The 19,479-nt window shown below is 56.8% G+C and overlaps 1 protein-coding gene across 2 annotated transcripts in view; it reads right to left on the bottom strand.

Annotated features, from left to right (window-relative positions):
• Positions 1-19,479, bottom strand: part of CADM3 (cell adhesion molecule 3) — a 97,655-nt gene that overhangs the window by 15,451 nt on the left and 62,725 nt on the right. For both annotated transcript variants that reach the window (XM_074980851.1, XM_074980850.1), the window contains exons 2-7: positions 9,066-9,206; positions 8,558-8,710; positions 7,624-7,761; positions 6,335-6,505; positions 1,238-1,328; positions 742-911 (exon numbers count right to left, since the gene is read on the bottom strand). In XM_074980851.1, coding sequence (XP_074836952.1) covers positions 742-911; positions 1,238-1,328; positions 6,335-6,505; positions 7,624-7,761; positions 8,558-8,710; positions 9,066-9,206 — 864 coding nt within the window. The remainder of the gene's footprint in view (positions 1-741; positions 912-1,237; positions 1,329-6,334; positions 6,506-7,623; positions 7,762-8,557; positions 8,711-9,065; positions 9,207-19,479) is intronic.

Below are 19,479 nucleotides of genomic sequence, written 5' to 3' on the forward strand. Positions count from 1 at the left end.
GAGCGTGAGGACTAGGGAGGGGGGAGCGGCAGAGGAGGAAGAAAAGAGGAACAGGCTGGAGAAGGCAGCAGCAGCAGCAGCAGTTTATGGAGCCCACGCCAGAAACGCAGCTGCAGAACCCCACAGATAATCTCCGTAGAACTCAGTCGCCACAGCCGGCTGGGTCCCTGCTGGGCTCACTCAGCCACTGGGAGCATCTTCCCCAGCAGGGTGTTCCCAGTACACCCAGGGCTCTCTGGCAGGGAACGTTCCCCACACTTCTGGGACTCCTCAGTGGGGCGCGTTCATGACACACCCAGGGCTCCCCAGCAAGTGGGAGCCTTCCCCACAGAGCCAGGGCTGCTCCAGCAAGGGGGGTTTCCAACACCGCCAGGGCTCCTTGGCAGGGGGTGCTTCCAGTGCACCCCAGCTTCCCAGAAAGGGGCGTTCTTCACCCCTCTGGGACTCTCAGGCAGGCGTGTTTCCCACATCCCCTGGACCCCCCAATGAGTGGGGGGGCACACCTGGGACTCCCCAGCGGCAGGCATTCCCCGAACTCCTGGGGCCCCATGGGGATGGAATTTCCAATACGAGTGCAGCTGCACTAACACAGGGGCACACCTCAGAAAGTGCAGCCAGCCACTGGACTCTGCAGGGTAGCACAGCTGCTCTGGGGAGCTGAGAGCAAGGAGAGGTTCTTTACACATCCCTGGAGCAGGAGGGGGCAGCAGCCAGGCTGCTGTGGTCGTGCCCAGTGCTTACCATTGATGTCCAGGTTGTACTTCACTACGACGCTGCCCATGGTGCTGGTGGCTGTGCAGGTGTAGGTGCCGCTGTCGCTCTTGTTGAGGAAGGGGAGGGTGAGCACACGGTTGGTGTTTGGATGCAGGGGCACATCGCTGCCTTCCTTTGTCCACAGGAACTCCTGGGGGCTAAGAGGCGGGGGCTTACTGAGCAGTGAGGGGCAAAGCCCTGGGGCTGGCACTGCCCATGCACAAGGTGCTGGCTGCAGGGCTCAGCCCAGCCGGGAATTTGATACAGCAGCTTCCATTTCCCAGGGGAGCTCTTGAAGGGCCCACGGCCCTGCACCCTGTGACACAGGCCTGGCTGTGCCCCCTGGGCTGACAGGAGCTGCAGCGCCCAGGGGCACCCCCGGCAGCTGTTGTCAGAGCACCGCAATGCTGCAGCCGGGTGAAGAGAGCGCTGGGGGGCTGCCGGCCGCCCTGCAGGAGAGGGGGGGAGCCGGAGAGGCGCTTACACTGGATTGCCCTGGACTTCGCACTGCAGCCGCAGCTCCTCGCCCTCGCGGGGGTAGGGGGGGTCCGGCTCAATGGTCGCTGTTGGTTTAACTGGAGAGAAGGGGAAAGAGAAGAGAAGAAATCAACATCTGGAAGCAAGTCCTGTGCTGAGCCCCACACAGTACCCCCCCCCCCCACAACCGCAGCCGGCCCCTCCCTACGCCCACAGCACACCCCTGCCCCCGCTCACTACACCTCCTCCTCCCACAGCGCGCCCCTGCCCCCCACTCGCTACCCCCCCTCCTCCCATAGAGCGCCCCTGCCCCCCACTCGCTACCCCCCCTCCTCCCACCACTCCCACAGCTCGCCCCTTGCTACCCCCCTCCTCCCACCACTCCCACAGCGTGTCCCTGCCCCCACTCGCTACACCCCCCTCTGTACACCACACCCACACCGCACCCCTGCCCCCACTCGCTACACACCCCTCCTCCCACCACACCCACAGCACGCCCCTCGCTATACCCCCCTCCTCTCATCACACCCCCAGTGCACCCCTGCCCCCCATCACTACACCCCCTCCTCTCATCACACCCCCAGCGCGCCCCTGCCCCCCATCACACCCCCAGCACACCCCTGCCCCCATCACTACACCCCCTCCTCTCATCACACCCCCAGCGCGCCCCTGCCCCCCATCACTACACCCCCTCCTCCCACCACACCCACAGCATGTTCCTGCCCCCCCCCCCACTCACCACACGCCCTCCCTTCCTTACACTGTAAGCACAGTGTGCCACCAGGCGCACCGAGAAGAGGCAGTCGTGCTGTTTGCCGCCCCCCAGGGCCCAGACTTTCCAAAGGGCCGATAGCTCCAGCCACCCCTGCAGCATTGCCGGGGGCCAAGGACACCGGGTGTGGTGGCCCCAGCTGGCTGCAGGGGGGTGCGGGTGGCATGGTCCAGGCAGTGCTGAGGGCTGGCTGTCTCAGTCCCATGCCTGCCGCCCAAGGCTCTGCCCCTTTCAGGGGTGTGGAGCCAGGGCCCCCCATCTCTTGCCCAGACGCCTGGCAATTCACCCAGCCCCTGCGAGCTGCTCCCCAAACCACTGCCAATTTCTCCCTCCCACTTCTTCTCACAGCTGAACTGCGCCCCTTTCGGGGGGGTTCATTACACGACATGATCTTGGACTGACGATTGCTCTCAAATTCCTGCTGACTCCCAACCCTGTTCCAGACAGCGACCCCACTTGGACCGGTCCGTAAGACTCTGTGCCCCAAGGCAATTCAACCCCGGGGAGGAGGTTCTCCCCTGGGAAAAAAAAGTTACAAATGTTGATTTGCAGCCCCCCCCCACCCCCAGGCTTAAGCCCCCTCACAGCCTCAAACTGCCCTCCACACCCCCAGGCTTAACCCCCGGCAGCCCCAAAACAGCCCCCCACCTATCTCATATAGCACCACTTCTGTCCTCTGCTGCCTCCTCCACGCGGCTCCCCCCAGCCCTCCTACTCTCTTCCCCTACCTGCAGCGCGGGCAGGTCCCTGCCCTGCCGCACTGAAATGGGACTCAATTTAATTGGTTTAATGGCCAGATACCACCTGCTGGCCATGAAACCAATTAAACTGAGCTCCATTTCAGCACGGCAGGGCAGGGACTGGGAGCCAGAGGAACAAGCAGTGAGAGAGGCAAATGGTTCCTTAAAGAGCCACATGCATCTCAGAGCCACCCAGCTGGAGACCCTTAGAAAATCTAACAGCGACCCGTAGGTTGGGAATCGCTGCTCCAGGTGAATCCTCTTATTGGAATACCAGGGAGTGGGCAGGCGTAGCACCTGCCCACGACTAAAAGGCCCCTCTCACAGCGAGGGGGGACCTACTGAAAACACCCGGTCCCAAATGAATTCGGGGGCAACGAAGGAAAAAAACAGGGGCAGAAGTGAGGGTCAGAGGTTTAAAATAAGGGAGCCGGAAGCGGATACCGAGCAGAGGACCCTGGACAGCGCCCACCGCTCCTCGAAGGTGTCCAGGGAGTTGGTAGACGCCGCCCAGAGGAACTCTGCTCGGATTCGTGACTGGAGGGAGGAACGGAAGTAGGCCCCACAGTCGCAGGTCTTCCCCTCTGCCAGCCTCCTCTCCCTGGTTTTGTAGATGGTCATTTTGGCTATGGCCAGGAGGAGGCTGACGAGGAAGTCTAGTGACTTTGTGGGGCCACGGATACGCCAGGTGAATCCTGGAATGCTGGCAAACCTGCCTCCTCCATTACCTCAGGATGCTGGGGGATGTTCCTCATCCCTGGGGCTTTTGGAGGGGGAGAAATAGGGCAGAGTTGGCTCTCTGTGCAGCACCTCTCAGCCATGCTCTACTCCTTACTGCAGAGGGGTGAGGCTAGGGAGGGTTTCTGGTTGCCAAGTTCCTGTCTCTGCCCCACCTCCTTGGAGGTCAAGGCCTGGGGACCCCTTTGGCCTACACTGCTTCTCTGATGGCAGGGGGTAGAGCACCAATCCCCCACTTCTGTGGAGATCCTGCAATCCCCACACTGCATCACGGCGAGCCACCATCCTGCGCCCACCAGGCTCAGGTTTTCTTCGCACTGTCCCAGACCAGGGGTCTGCAACCAAAATAGTGAGAAGAGCCATTTTTTCAAATTCAGTTCCAAAATCAATCCTTCCAGAGCCGCAACGCATGTGAATACGAGACAGTCCTTGATAAGCAATGTCACACCATACTTTGTATCACCCCTTTTTTAAGAGCAGTGCACACGTGATGATCTGTACGCGTTACAAATTTAAGTTGCCCTCCCAGGGTAGAGAAGAACCTCCGAGCTCTGGCGTGAGGACGCCCTGACGCCCAGAGTGGAGCGCCTAAGGGGACACAGCTCGAAGAAGACACAAGTTTTCCAACATTTGACAATGTCTCCTGCAGTGCAGAGGAGAGAATTCGGGGGGATTTACAAGACTGGGGACAGGTGTCAGTCCAGATACCAGAGAAGGTGCTGAGCTACCGTCTGTGGGGATGGAAGAAGTGTCTTAATGTGTTATTTCTGTACTGAAATAACAGCCTTGTGCCCAGAGAGTCAAGATACAAACTCATCAGTGCCAAACTCAGTGCTCAAGGGGTGAGCTCCCTGCCGACCTCCCGCAGGGAAGTTAAGTCAGAGTCTGTGACTGAACCTGCTGCTGCCTGCGGAAGGCACTGGCCCAGCCAGACAGCTCTGAGGGTCGGAACTGTGCTCTGAGCAAGGGAGACTGGCACAGCTGGAAGGTGCTGTGATTCAAAACTGCATCGGAGAAGAGAAACTGAGGCACGGCCGACACGTGAGATGTCAGACTGTCCCTGAATGAGGGAGACTGAGGGCAGTAAAGAGTGCTGGCGGCCAGAAGGTGGGAAAAGCCCAGAAGGGTTATGATACACCCACTGAGGAATGTAGAGTTCCCAGAGGCCAGGAGGCGTCCCTGAATCTGTCACGTGAGATGTATTTAAACCCCAGCGGTCTGGGGGGAGAAACAAGCCTCACCTCTCCCCATGCGGGCAGGGACATGGGAGCTGACTGGTGTCCCAAAGCTATGTCAGCGTGTGGGCACTGGCAGAGCAACTGACTGGCTGAAGTGCTGGTTAATCAGCGGCGACAGCAGATGCTCTGTCTAGCAGGCGCGTGGGTCGGGAGTATGCCCTGGTCCTTTTGGAAAGAGGACAATGTGGCATAGAGGGGGCCTAACACGTGGGCCACTCTCCCATCACACACCCACAAGTTGCCCCTTCCCTGACACGCTCCTGAGCTGTGCGCTCCCCGGACACCCGCAGCCCAGCTCCGCCAGTGTCTGCCACCACGCATGCGCCCACTCCATGTACCTCGTATGCCCTCAGCGTACGGCTCCCCCCAGGCACTGCGCCCACCCAACACACACACACACACACACACACGGTACCTCCCACGGCCTTGCACACCTGCACGGCACACGCACCCACTGGTGGAGGGGTGTGTGTGTGGACATTCGGGGCCGTGCATGGGCGGCAGGCAGGCGGTGGGGGTGATGCGTGGCTGCACGCGTGGGACGGGCAGCAGGGGTGTGTGTGCATGTTGGGGTGTGGGATCTGTACAGGTGTCAGGCCGCCGGGTGGTGGAGGCTGTGCCCATATTGGGGTGGTGGGTGATGGGATCTGTGATCACATGGGGGCGTGCTGGATGGAGATGGCGCACCCTGGGGCAGTGAGATCTGCGCACACGCTTCCGGGTGGCAGCTGACGGGGGCTGCACGCACTCAGGGGTAACAGCAACGAAGGGTCCTGTGGCACCTTATAGGCTCACAGAAAAGTTTTGAGCATGAGCTTCCGTGAGCACAGACTCACTTCATCAGATGCTGGTCTTGGAAATAGATTTCCAAGACCAGCATCTGATGAAGTGAGTCTGTGCTCACGGAAGCTCATGCTCAAAACTTTTCTGAGCCTATAAGGTGCCACAGGACCCTTCGCTGCTGTTATAGATCCAGACTAACACGGTTACCCCTCCGATACTTGACACTCAGGGGTAAGATACCAGAACCTTTGTGGATAAAGGCTCACGCGTGCCAGAGCCGGGGAGACTGGGACCTCCCCACTTCTGAACGGGGGTGTTTTGCTGGGGACTGGGTGGCGTTGCCCCCCCAGGCTCAAGTCTCAGGCAGATGCAGAGCGGGGCCGGCAAGCCTGTCCTTTGCAGCGGGGAGCTGATAAGGGTGATCATCTCCCCTGCCGCAAATCATAGTGCCTCGTGGGGAAGTAACGTTGCCCCTGCCCTGCCCAACACCTCCCTGTTTAATCCTGGGGGTGGGCGCCCTGCTCTGCTGGGTGGTTAGCAGGGGGCCATGCGCATGACCAGGTGGCAGACAGAGGGCTGTGGGGTGGGTGGGGGGGCTGGCCCCAGTTGCATGTCTGTTGCGTGTGGGGTTTGCAGGGGGAGGGGTGTCAGGGTGGGCTGTGAGCGAGTGTGGAAGATGAGTCGCTACAGGCCAGATGGACACGGGAGGTGTCCATGCATGGACGGTCACTGCCTCACTCCTCCTCTGTCTCCCCTGCCCCTTGTCATGCTCCTGCACAGCCTTTGGCTGCCCCCACCTCCCGCTCCCTCCCGCCCACCTGGCCTGCACGTACAATAGACCTGCAGTTTCTGGCTGGTGGATCTTTCCAAATTCTGCAGGGATTCGTGGTCCACCGTGCAGGTCACCTCCACGTCGTTGTCCTCTTTGGTGACGGGGAACTCCACGTGGCTGGTGACTGTGAAGGTTTTCCCGTTGTCGTCTTCCCTCACCTCGGAGGCCTCACCTTTTGGGGGAGGGGGGAGGTAAAGGAACAGGCACCATCGGTATGGGGTCAGCCCAGGGCCCAGCCCCCACCGCTCTGAGCACAGGAGTGACTCCAGCCCACCCCAGGGCCCGTCTCTGCCTCTGCACAAGAGCCAGCACCTGCTGCATCGCAGCAAGGGGCAGGAACTGCTAGCGGCCGGTGAGGGGAGAACCGGGCCCCAGCCCTCCTCTGCGAGGGATCAGCTCATGCCCTTCCCCCAGCTCTCCTGGCCTGTGTCTGGTCCTGAACCACGGCTCACGGCCCCCAGGGCCCCCATGGGGCAGAGTGTGCCATAGGCAGTGTGCTGGCCATGGTGGTTACCCATCCTCCTTTGCAGTGTCTCTGGCCGTCCCATAGGCCTGGGAGCTCCTGCCCTGGTGTCTCAGCGCTGCCTCCCACCCTTCTGTCCTCTCAGATTCACACAGGGCCCCCGGGTCCAGTCCTGCTTTCCCAGGGGGCCCCGCCTGTACCGCCACCAGGGGTGTGAGTAAGGGCAATATCACCCGAGGGCTGCCCCCCATTTCTGACGTGCTGAGTGCCGTCCGACGGCTTAAAGCCCAGGTCAGGTCACAGCTTGCTGCCCTGGGCACCGCTGGCCGACCCATGGGGCAGACCCCTCCAGGGCGCCTCACTCTTCCTCAGCCCCCAGAATTACCCAACCTGGCTCCATGCTGCCTGCCTGTTCCCCCTTGGTAGACTCCTGATGCAGCCCGGTGCCGCAGGATTCTGCGCCAAGCACTGCTGCCAGTGGCTGGCTACAAAGGGACTGTGTGTTCTCTTCAATTTGTCCGTCTCAGAGCTGGATGGTGCTTTACCCATCCAACAACCCTGGCTCCTGGAGGGCAGCCTCCGCTAGGCAGGCCCACCCCCAGAGAAGGATCTCCACTAAGGTACAACCCACCCTCCATGGCTGACAAAGCCCCCAGGGGCAGCAGTGCCACAGCTTGAGGCTCTGGGCAGCAGCAGTCTCAGTGCTTTCCTGAGGAGGGTCAGGAGCCTCCCTTCATTTGTGACCCAAGCTGCAAGGTTCAGCCCTTGACCCCGCTTCACCAGCGCTGGGCTCCTGGTAGGCCCCAGGCCTTGCAGCCAGCACCTACCCTGCAGCTCCTTATTGCCTTTCCTCCAGCGGAGCTGGGCAGCCGGCTTGCTGCCGGAGGATTTGCACGTCAGTCGGGCCATCTCTGTCTCTCGGAAGGGCAGCTCGTAGCCAAAGATCTGAGGGTTCTGGGGGACTCCTGGGGTAGAAGGAGAGAAACAGAAAACATCTCGTCTCTCAGCACTCCCGAGCTACCTCCTGATGGCTCCGGAGCAAAGGCGGACAGGCACGCGGACGCACGCCCAGACGAAAGGACAGCAGAACTGGCACACGCTGACGGGTGCAGACACACACCCAGAGGAAATGATAGGCATGGGGCACAGATCGACGTGTGCTGACACACACAGAGGAAAGCAGAAGACACAGACACACACAGAGGATAGGACAGGCACATTGACACACACGCAGGAGGACACATGGCTGGATGTGCACACATATGCCCAGACACACACACAAACAGGCAGGGGCAGACACATGTACTCCGATGCCCAGACAGAGACAGACACACACACACACACAGACACACACACCCTGACACGTGAGCAGGTGCACACACACTCACAGACACCTGTACAGATGAACAGACACACGGGCGTCCCCTCGCCCAGCGACAGGCACACAGAGAGGCCTGGCCACATGGCTGTGCCCAGACGAGGAGCCCTGGCTGGGGGCTCTGCCAGGGGCTGCAGAGACTGTGGCTGTGGCTGTGAGGAGAACCCATGCCCTGCAGACTGGAAGGGAGCCCAGGACAGTCCCTGGGAGCCGTTTCCAGGCCTCTGAGGAACAGGGCACTCATCCTCAGCAGCGGCAGAGGACCCGGCCTGTCTGTTGCAGAAGCTGGCACACGCGTGTGTGTGAGGCACACTGCTGCCAAGCCAGGGTTATGCTCACCAGCCCCGTGCCCGAGCCCACCCCGCAGAAGTCCCAGCCCTCACCCAGCACGGTGACGAGGGCCTTGGCTGTCCGCACAGGCATGGTGAAGATGGAGCACGTGTACTCGCCCTCGTCCGCCAGCACCACGTTGCTGATGCTGATGGTCAGCTCGTTGGGGGTGGACTTCACCAGCTGGATCCTGTTATCCCGGAGCGCTGGGGCCAGAGCGAGAGGGGTTAGACCGATCGGAGCACACGGGCCTGACCGCCAGGGCTGAGGAGCTGCCAAGAAACATGTCCTCCCTGCAGCACATCCTCCCGCCTGCCTTGGGGGGCCTGGCTTCCGCCTGCCTTCCGCCTTGCAGGCCACCGCTCCCCCTCCCCTCTGCCTCCTGGGGCACCACTGCCCTTCCTGCTACCTCAGGGCACTGTCCCCCCTCAGACCCCTCACGGGGGGTGGGCAGAGCAGAGCTCTCTGGCTGGTTTCCCTCCCCCCAAAGTCTACCCAAGGCCCAGGGAGAGGACAGCAGGGCCTCTCCCAGCCCAGCCAGCCCCCACCACCCGGCAGTACCTCGTTTCTCCCCAAAGTAGAGTGTCTGCTGGGCGGGGTTGGACCACTGCAGCGAGGAGTCGTCAGGATCCTCCACCCGGCACCTCAGCACCACGGTGCCGCCCACCGCCACCGTCTCATCCGATGTTGTGGGCTGGCTCTCTGGGGGCAAACAGGGAGGGGTCAGCCTGGGCGTAGCCTCCTGCTCTCGGGCCCACCCTTCCGCAGCACCCTAGGTTCCCCCGGGCCCTGGCCGTCCGTGTGCTGGGATGAACGGGAAGGGGTGGGACTATGACCCCAGGCACTGGCTGACCTGCTGGATGTCCAGTCCAGTCCAGTCCAGTCCGGGGCCCTGCCCCCAGTGCTCATCCCGCCTCTGCTCTTCTGCCAGGCCAGAGCCGAGAGCTGCTGGCCACAGCCCCAGCACATGGCCCTGGCTGTAGGCAGCTCCCCTCCTACTGGCTGCACAACACAGCCTTTCTCCTGTTGTGCCCGGCTCAGCCCTCTCCCCCACCTCCAGGCAGCAGCTGCTGGGTGCTCTGCCAGGGCACATGCCCACAGCAGGACCGGCCATGTGGGCAGGGTGCAGTGTCAGCACTAAGCCGGTCATTCACCCTGGGCCTGCAGTCCCCTCTTTCCTGGGGTCACTGGCACCGCCCACAGAGAGCAGATCCTGACTGCGGGCTGCTCATGGGCAGTGTACTTTCCTTGGGGCCCCCAGCCTTCTGCCTGGCATGCCCCTGATGGGGATGTGCACCTGAGCCCCTGTGCCCACCATGGACGTCAGAACTGGTGAGGGCAACTGCGGCTTCAACCCACAGGAGCATCAAGGACAGCCTGGCACACTGTGAATCCCCACCACCACAACACCCTAACACACCAGGGACAGCCCAGCCCAGCCCACTGTGAATCCCGCCCCCCCAACACCCTAACACACCAGGGACAGCCCAGCCCAGCCCACTGTGAATCCCACCCCCCCAACACCCTAACACACCAGGGACAGCCCAGCCCAGCACACTGTGAATCCCCCCCCCCCCCCCAACACCCTAACACACCAGGGACAGCCCAGCCCAGCACACTGTGAATCCCCCCCCCACAACACCCTAACACACCAGGGACAGCCCGGCACACTGTGAATCCCCCCCACACACAACACCCTAACACACCAGGGACAGCCCAGCCCAGCACACTGTGAATCCCCTCTCCCACCCCAACACCCTAACACACCAGGGACAGCCCGGCACACTGTGACTCTGCACCCCCCCACACCCTAACACACCAGGGACAGTCAGACACACTGTGAATCTCCCTCCCAAATCCCTAACACACCAGGGACAGCCTGGCACACTGTGAATGTCCCCCCTGCTGCACACCCTAACACACATGGGACAGCCTGGTACACTGTGAATCTGCCCTCCCAACACCCTAACACACCAGGGACAGCCCGGAACACTGTGAATCTCCCCCACCCCACTGCCCCTGCTCACAAGAGACAGCCTGGCAACCCACCCACATAACAAGAACAGCCTGGCACACTATGAATCCCGCCCCCGACCAGGGACAGCCTGGCACAGTGCAAACCCCCCACCCACCAGGGAGGGGCTGGATCAGCCCATTTGTCCCTCTCTCCAGGAGAGGGAGAGACACAGCTGTAAGGAGCCGAACAATAACCAACTCAAGCGGTAGGCATGGCTCAGCCCGCAAGGAGGAAGTCGAGGAGCGCTGGCCCAGCCCACGGTGCACGGGGAGCTGAAGGTTCTGGCTACTCTGGAGCATCAGGGCAGATGGCCCCTTCTGGGGGGTGGGGAAGGTCGCATCAGCCCAAAGCAAAAGTGAAGGAGGACAATGAGGGAGATCCCAGGGCTCCTGGCCATCTTCTCTCCCCCTTTGGTCCCAGGTGGGGGGCAGGACACAGCCGTTGGCTGCATATCTAGGAAGGAACTTCCTGCTCCAGGCCTATCCTCGCTGGGTGCCTGAGTCCCCTGGCTGCCCTGGCCCAGAACCCAGCTGGCTTCAGCGTACTCAGCAATGCTGGAGGTGCTGCAGGAGCGGAGCCAGCCGCCAGCTCAGCAACAAGCTGGGGCAGACTCCAGGCGTGTGACGGTGCTGAGTGCACAGCGGGTTCCCACGCAGCATTGTGCAGACCGGTCCCCCCGAGGCGATCCAGGCTGGGCACGGAGGTTGGGCACCACCTCTCCCCCCGTCGCAGAGTGCTCTGCTGCCCTGAGGGCAGGCTGGAGAAAACACCGGGACGTGCCAGCTTTCCTCTCCTCCCCGAGACTGCTAGAAGGGTGGCGCTTTGTGGAAGCATTTAACAAGTGTGAGCATAAGGCCCACGTGTGCAAGGTGTGCACCTGCAGGGATGTGAGCACGTTCGTGCATGTCTCAGAGCGTCTGATAGGGGCAGGGGTTATGGGCTGAGTTAAAACCCCTTTGAAATGGCCGTGAAGGAACCCTTCAGCCAACGACCTGTCAGGAGGCGCTGGGCCAAATCCTTCGCCCTGAGAGGAAAAGGAGACAAACAGGAGTTTGGGGCTGCGTGGGCTGAGGCCAGGGTTTTGCTGACTAGTGAGAGTGTGCACGTGTGTTGTGAGAAGGCAGAACACAAAACTGACAACAGCCTGAGACAGGGCAGAGGCAAAATGCCAGGGAGCCAAGCAGCAGGCCGTGGACATCGCCACTGCAATGAACAGCGGAGGTTTCAAGTCCTGGCTTGACAAAGCCCTGCCTGGGATGATATAGTGGGGGTTGACCCTGCTTGGGGCAGGGGGCTGGACTCTATGACCTCCCGAGCTCCCTTCCAGCCCAAGAATTTTAGGATTCTCTGATGGCAATTACAACCACGTGGCTCGCCTGTGTCAGCAGCCTCAGGCTCACAGCACCTGAGTAATTCTAATTGCAGTGCAGACTTCCAGGCTCTGGCTGGGACCCAGCCTGCCAGGGGGAGAGTCTCAGAGTTCAGGCTGCAGCCCAAGCCAGACTCCCCACACCACAATTAAACAGCCCCTTAGCCTGAGCCTCACAAGCCCAAGACAGCTGGCACAGGCCAGCAGAGGGCACCTCACTGCTGTGTAGACATACCCAGTAGAGCCCTGGAGAAAGCTAGAGGCAGAACTTCGGGGCCTGTTGGCTAAAGAGGCCTGGAGCTCCTCTCAGGTTTTCGATTCCTTCTGCAGTCGGACGATAGCCTTCCAAACAGCCCGAAGGAGCTGTCCCCAGTTTCGACTCCCAGATGGACCACCTCCAGGGACCTAGACCATGACTAGCCGCTCGGATCAAAAAGGAGCTACAGCACAGTGTCAGTGCGTGGGTGTGTCAGTGCACGTGGGCGTGCATGTGCACACTGGGAAGTGTCTCGAGCCAGCACACCGCTCTGGGCTGCCTGGGCAGGGTGAGCTGGGGGCGGTGAGTGTGTGTTCGGGGTTGGGGCGGGAGGGGACAAGAAGGACCATTCTGAAGGCCCACGGGAGGGATGTGTTTTGCAGTTCTTTGTGTTGCTGATGAGTTTGGAGGTGTCTTCCAGGGAATAAGGAAGCCCTAAACAGTAGAGGACAGTGGCAAATCACAGACCCACAGAAGGAGGGAGTGCACTTATTGGTCGTTACAGAAAAAAAAAAACCGATGAAGTCCTTTACATATAGATCCCAAAGATGTTTGATGCCTACACTGTTGCACCAAATGATACAACATATTTTTCACCGTCTAGAAGGTAGTAAAGTGACACGTCTGAGAAAACCAATATAGGAGAACGGCCAGAGGCTCCAGGAAGCTTTGGAGCTGCTGGGCTAAAGCTGAACAAACCAAAAGGTAACTTCATTATAGCAGCAGGAGCAGACCTGGGAAAGAATTGCACACAGCAGCTCCCAGCCAGGTGGAGCCCATCGCTCATACCTGTGCCCCAGAAGACAAGGAAGGAGTCAGCGGTTCCTTGGAAGGGAGGGACAATATGGGAAAGGTGTGCTAAGCCTAGTTACCTGAGCCTGTAGCCTGAAAGCCTGGGCAGAGACGTTCAATGGACACAGGATGCAAATCTTGATAATTTGTATGAGAAATTATCTATGTTGTCCATGGATTAGACCCGGAGACCCCCTTGCTGGAGGCCTTAGGGTCCTGCCACACTCTTCCCAGGAAAGGAGCCATGGAGAGGTCCCCCTGGCAGGCAGAGTGGATTCAGGGGAAGCAGCTGAGCAGGAGCCAGGAGGGTCTACAAAGCAGGCAGCTGCAGAGTTGGAGACAGGCAGTTTCTGTATTGGACCAAAAGGAGCGCAGGGGGTGCTCCTGGCTGGCACAGGGCACTGCAGCACAATGCCCAGCTCAGAGCTAGTAGAGACAGGGGAGAGAGGGGCTGTTCCTAAGCTAACGGGTAAGAGATCAGTGAAGGCTCGAGCCATGGGAACTGAAAGCAGTTTTGCTGAAGGGATAAGGTCATGCCTGGTTGCTGTTCTTAGGGTCCCTAGGCTGGGATCTGGAGTAGGGGGTGGGCCGGGGTCCCCCATGCCATTCGTCATTAGGAAAGGGCCTACAACTGGACAGCGAAAAGTAAACCCCCAGAAGGGGGCTGAACTGGCAGGAGGGCCAGCTGGAGTGCTGGAACTAGAACAGACTAAGGGCAAAACCATCGCCTCCAGCATGGAAGCCCTGAGGTTACAGCCCCACACTAGGCCCAGGACTGGCTTAAGGACTGCAGACACAATGACGCAGAAGGGGACGCTTGCAAGAGGTGGGTACCACATGGTTACAGTCACCTACCAGGATGTCCATCAGCATCATGACAAATTCCAAACACGTGGGAAACGCACAGGGGAGAGAGGCTACAAGAACAGAAAACGCCAAAATAATCGGAGCGGGGAGGCGGGGTTCAACTCTCCCCATACTGACCACGTGCACGTCACCTTTGGAAGGGACGATGTAAAATTTCTAGACACCATTAGTGACTACTTCTTAGAGCAGACAGTCCCGGAACCTACAAGGACTGAGGAGTAAATCAGGAATTGCCTCAGGGGAGCAGAAGGTCTGGCCCAAGGGGTGAATACAGCTGAACTGTTTGTGCATACAGCCAGAGTGCTGTTGCATTTAACATCCCTGAAAGGGGGAAAATACCAAAGAAACCTATCACAGTACCATGCAACTCTAAAATGGGGAATGCACTGTCAGAAGGAAGCTGGATAAACAGAAATTAACAGGAACAGTCAAGAGAGTGAAAAGCTTAAAGCCTGCATGGAACATTTAAAAAACAAAACAGTCAGAGAAAAATGTGCAAAGGACAAAAAGTTACCGTTATAACTAAACTGAGGACAATAAACTCTGTCAAGACCAGCAAAAATGTACAATTGGGCTGGCCAAGAAAGAAACTGAAGCACAACTAGTGAAAGACATAAAATCTAACAGCCAAAATTGTTTTCAGTATGGTAGACCCACAAGTTACGCGAAGATTGTGTTCCTGGGCAACCTCACTGAACCCAAATTTCATGCAAGTCAGGAGGAGCCAGGAACAAGGCAGTGGCCTGGCTCCCAGCTCCCCTGTGCTTGTGGGAGTTGGGAAACTGACCAGCGCTGGGACACTGGTCAGTTTCCTGGCTGGCAGAGTGGATGGGGGCTGGGAATCAGGTAGAGACCAGGAAACTGACCAGCACAGCAGCGCTGGTCAGTTTCCTCTCTCCTGTGAGTGGCAGGCAGCCTAGAGCCTGGCTCTGAGCTGCCCCCTGCTCACAGGAGAAGGGAAACTGACCAGCGCTGCTGTGCTGGTCAGGTTCCCCACCCCGGTCTGGGAGTCAACCAGGCAGCAGCTGGTCAGTTTCCCCATTCCTCTGAGTGGCATGGAGCTGATATCTGGCAGCTCAGAGCCAGGTGCCACCTCCCCGCCACTCAAAGTCGCATTAGCCCAAGATATGTGCAAGTCAAGCGCGTTTATCCCACGGTTCTACTGTACATTAGAAGCAGGAACAGGTAAACAGCCAGGCTGTGTCTACACCACAGCGATCTTTCAAAAGACGACCTTCTTTCAAAACAGCATGTCCACACATGAAAAAGCATTGAAAGATCGATCTGCTCTTTCAATAGAGAGCAACTACACAGTCCCTGGTCTTTTGAAAGAATGGGCCATGGATCGAAAAATCCGGTGTCATGAGGACTGCTCTTTTGAGACAATGGCACCCGGAACATCTACACTTGCTTTTTTTTCTAAAAGAAGCTTTCGGAAGAAGGTGCTCTTCCTGATCAGGGAACAGAAGAGGGCTTCTGGAAGAAGAGACGCATTATTTCGATTTCGGATAAAAGAGCGCGTTTTGTGCGTGGACGCTCTGCACATTCTTTCGGAGAAGGGCCGGGTTTTCCAAAAGCACTTGCTAGTGTAGACGCAGCTCCAGTGAGGCTGCTGGACAATCAAACTACTAAAGGAGGATGCAGGGAAGCCTAGTACATTGCACAGAAGCTAAATGAATTCTTAGCATCAGTCTTCATTGCAGAGGATGGGAGGAGATCGCCACACCTACATCCTTCTCGTTAGGTCTCACATCTGAGGAATCTATCCCAGATTGAGATGTCGATAGAGAAGGTTGAGAACAAACTGATACATTAAACAGTAACAAGTCTCCTGGGCCTGATGGTATTCACTCCAGACTTCTGAAGGAATTCAAATATAAAACTTGCAGAATTACTAACTGGAGTATGTAGCCTATAATTTAAATCTGCTTCTGCACCAGATTACCATTTTTTTGACAGGCTCCAGGGGTGACCCTGCAATTACTGGTTGGTAAGATCAACTTCGGTACCATGTAAATGGTGTTAATTATAGAAGACAACAGAATTATCTGAACCATAAATGAATACGATGTGTTGGGGAAGCATCAAGAGGGCTTTTGTAACCGGAAACCATCCGTTACCTATCCATCAGAATTCTTTAGGGGGAGGTCAACAAGCATGGGGACACAGGTGATCCAGGTGACATAGGGCAGTGTTTTTCAGCTTTTTTAATGCCAGAGACACTACCTTCCAAAACTGCATCAGGGAGATCCCAGGGACTGGAGCCAGGCCACAGACCTGTCACTGAGTACTTAAACTTCCAGCCACCTGGGGCTCACTTCCCAGCATCGTGGTTGTGGGTCACCCATGTGGTTAGATGTTCATCTGCATGCGTGTGTTCTTCTTATGTGCTGCTCTGTCTCTGTGCAAACAGCCAGCACAGCAAACCTCAAGGGATCCATCCAATAGCCACAAGGCCCATTAACATAGGAAGGTACCAGGTCAATTGTTATTACCAACAAAGCACAGTAATAGCACCCAGCAGACTTTCTGAGAACCCTGAGACGTGACAGCGAACACAGCTCAGTAAATGGCAGGGCTTTTGATTCCCTCCTCAGCTGAGCAAAGAGATTCCCTCCGCAATACAGTTTTACACCCTGATACAAACAAGTTACATGCTACCTCGGACATGGCTACTGCTCCCTGACATGGTTAGTTACACCCTGTGTCAATCCGAACACATCTGTTACATTCTGGCACCCTGACCTTATCTTTTAGGAGGAGTCAGCGTGGTCCTGCTATTGTTGGGGAATGTTTTCGCACTCTCCTTAATATCAGGATGCTCTGGTATCCCACGGTATCGGGATGCGTTTGCGTGAGTACCCTGTGCTTAGCACTTCTCAGGAATGTGCAGTTCTGCAATATCAGCATTGTTCTTGCCAGATCCTGTGAGCAGCGCCTGCCTCATACCAGACCTCTGATACAAGGGCTCATGTGTCAGCCTCTCCTTCTACCACACCAGCCACTGCCAGAAGACAGGAAGATACTGGACTAGATGGACCAGTCACCTGCCATTCTTATGTACTTATGATGTGGTATCCTTGGAAATCAAGCACCAAGCAAAGTAAGCTCTGTTGAGGCACCTAACATGGCACGCTTGTATATTCTGTCCACTTTCGGCCATCCTGTCATTGGTTTTCCATTCTAATAATATACCCTCACAACAACATGGGCAAAACTGGAGTGGCTTACATGTCACAAGCATTAACAAAACCAGCCTCAAATCTACTCAAACAGAAACACAGCTTTGCCTTCAGCCCATGACCAGGGTTTCATGACTTTATTTAAGAGAGGAAAGTGGTCATTGAAACTGACCATAGCTGTTCATTGCCATGTTCAAAAGGGGCATGGTCACCCCAAAAATACAGAGGTGAATTTGTCAGTTACAAACACATATGTGGCAAATGGGCTAAAAACCTGGGAGAGATCGCATGGCTGCAGCCACGTTCTCTAGAGCAGCTGACAAAAGAGGAGCAAAGTCCAGAGGTAGATTTTGTACATCATTCTGACAAAACAAAACCATGTCCAATCTCAGACAAAATATTTGCCGTGATTGCCAGAGCTACTGCTCAGGATCAGATAGCAGGAAGTATAAAAGCAACAAAACAGCAGTTAAGTAGCACTTTAAAGACTAACCAAATAATTTATTAGGTGAGCTTTCGTGGGACAGACCCACTTCTTCAGACCAGCTGAAGAAGTTGGTCTGAAGAAGTGGGTCTGTCCCACGAAAGCTCACCTAATAAATCATTTGGTTAGTCTTTAGAGTGCTACTTGACTGCTTTTTTGTTTTGATAGTCTATAGACTAGCACGGCTTTCTCTCTGTTTCTATAAAGGCAACAGTCTCCTTCCCTCGGTATTATGTCCACTTCCGAGACAGATGAACTAAAAGATGCTGCTACTAAACAGGTGACTGTGCACATCACATCTGGGTTTGGTCCACAGCAAATAGAGGGAAATGGGCTGCAGTTTAGTGGGCATGAGTTTACAGAGTTTACAGAGTTCTTTGGGTTCAGACATGTAACAGACAGTCCCCCGGCCCCCAATCCATTAAGCTGGTGGAAAATAGTGTCAAAATAATAAAGCACCTATGGAAGGAGGTGATGGAGTCTGACTTAGCTCCACAGTTAGTGCTGTTAAATTACTGAATGGCACCAGTGAAGCCTGCAGTTATCGCCTGTTGACATTCTGCTCCACTGCAAATTGAAATCAGAAAGCCTGCCCTGGGTGGAACAGAGGTCAGGGTTGCTGTGGACCTGCAGCTGCAGAGAGAGACAGAGAAGGCCAAACAAAACCCTGGGTATGATTGGAGGCGCCAAGAGCAGCCCCCACTTCGTGGAAATGAGGCGGTGAGTGGCTATGATGGGCAACAATAGCTGCAAACAGCACTGGGGTCAAATAAGGTCAGGCAGCGACTGTTATGAGGCTGTCCCCGAGATGGACACACATACCACAGAGGAGCGGGTGACACCTTTTCCCAATCCTAGAGGGATGGAGGCAAAAGGTGCATAGGCAGGAACAATCACAGCAGGGTCAGGTAACGGGGACCCAGGACGTGGTCCAAGCAAAGCAAGGGGCCCTGACAGCACCACTAGGGATGTTCCAGGGGTGTCCCAGGGCCTGACAGGGGCAAAGGCACCTCACAGCCTCACTTCTTGTCAGTTTAAGTTGACTGGCTGGTCATTGGTATCTGTAACTGTGTGTTGTACCTGTGACGTTGGCAGAGGAGGCTCCAGCCCACGCCAAGGTCCCCGCGGCTCACGTGTAACATCCGTGTCACATAATGCACAGCAACATTTGAGGTGTTGCACTGTGAGCCTGTGACTGTGTGAATCCCTAGACAGGAGAGAGACATTAACTAGCGTGAAGTGCTTGTGTCCCACAGAAGCCGTTCAGTCCCATGCAGGAGGACAGGTTGACTCACACCAGGCAGACTATTGCAGGGTATCAAAGGGGACAAAGGACTCTGGCTGAAGACAAGCCATGCAAGCGGATTCCTCCCATTGCTTGATTTTGCAGCTCAGAGTACAAGGGAGGAGGGTGCTAAAAACCTTGCACAAGAAGAAATTGGACCTCTATGCTGCTTGGCCTCTGGGGGCCAGGTTTTCGAAGCATAAGCAAGAGATGCACGACTGCTTAGCTTGGGTTAACCTTAAAGGACAAATAGTCCTTGATGATTATAGAAGCTTCTGTTACTTTTTGAAATGGATTATTATAACACATTCGCACGTGTGCCTTTCCCTTCTTTAACTCTATAACTAACTCTCATTTCCTTTTCACAGTTAATACATCTTTAGACGGTTTATTATAGGCTTGGCTAAAAGCAGTGTATTTGGTGTGAGCGCGAAGGTGCAGCTGACTTGGGTTAAGTGACTGGTCTTTTGGGACAAGGAGTATCCTGAATATTGCTGTGATTCTTGGCATAAAGGCCCATCTGTCACAAAGGCTCACCTGTAGGGGGAGATGGATCAGAGCACCCAGGGGTACCATCTGTGATTTCCTGTTAAGGCTACTATAGTGCCTATGGGGTTTATCTGTGGTACTTGGTTGGTGAAATCAACATACAGAGCTCTCACCCCACTTGGGGGCAATGCTCTGCTTCCAAGCAGCCAGCCCTCATGCACTTGAACCACCGCA

Source organism: Carettochelys insculpta, chromosome 30 (assembly GCF_033958435.1).
Source record: "Carettochelys insculpta isolate YL-2023 chromosome 30, ASM3395843v1, whole genome shotgun sequence".
Classification (NCBI taxonomy): Eukaryota; Metazoa; Chordata; order Testudines; family Carettochelyidae; genus Carettochelys; species Carettochelys insculpta.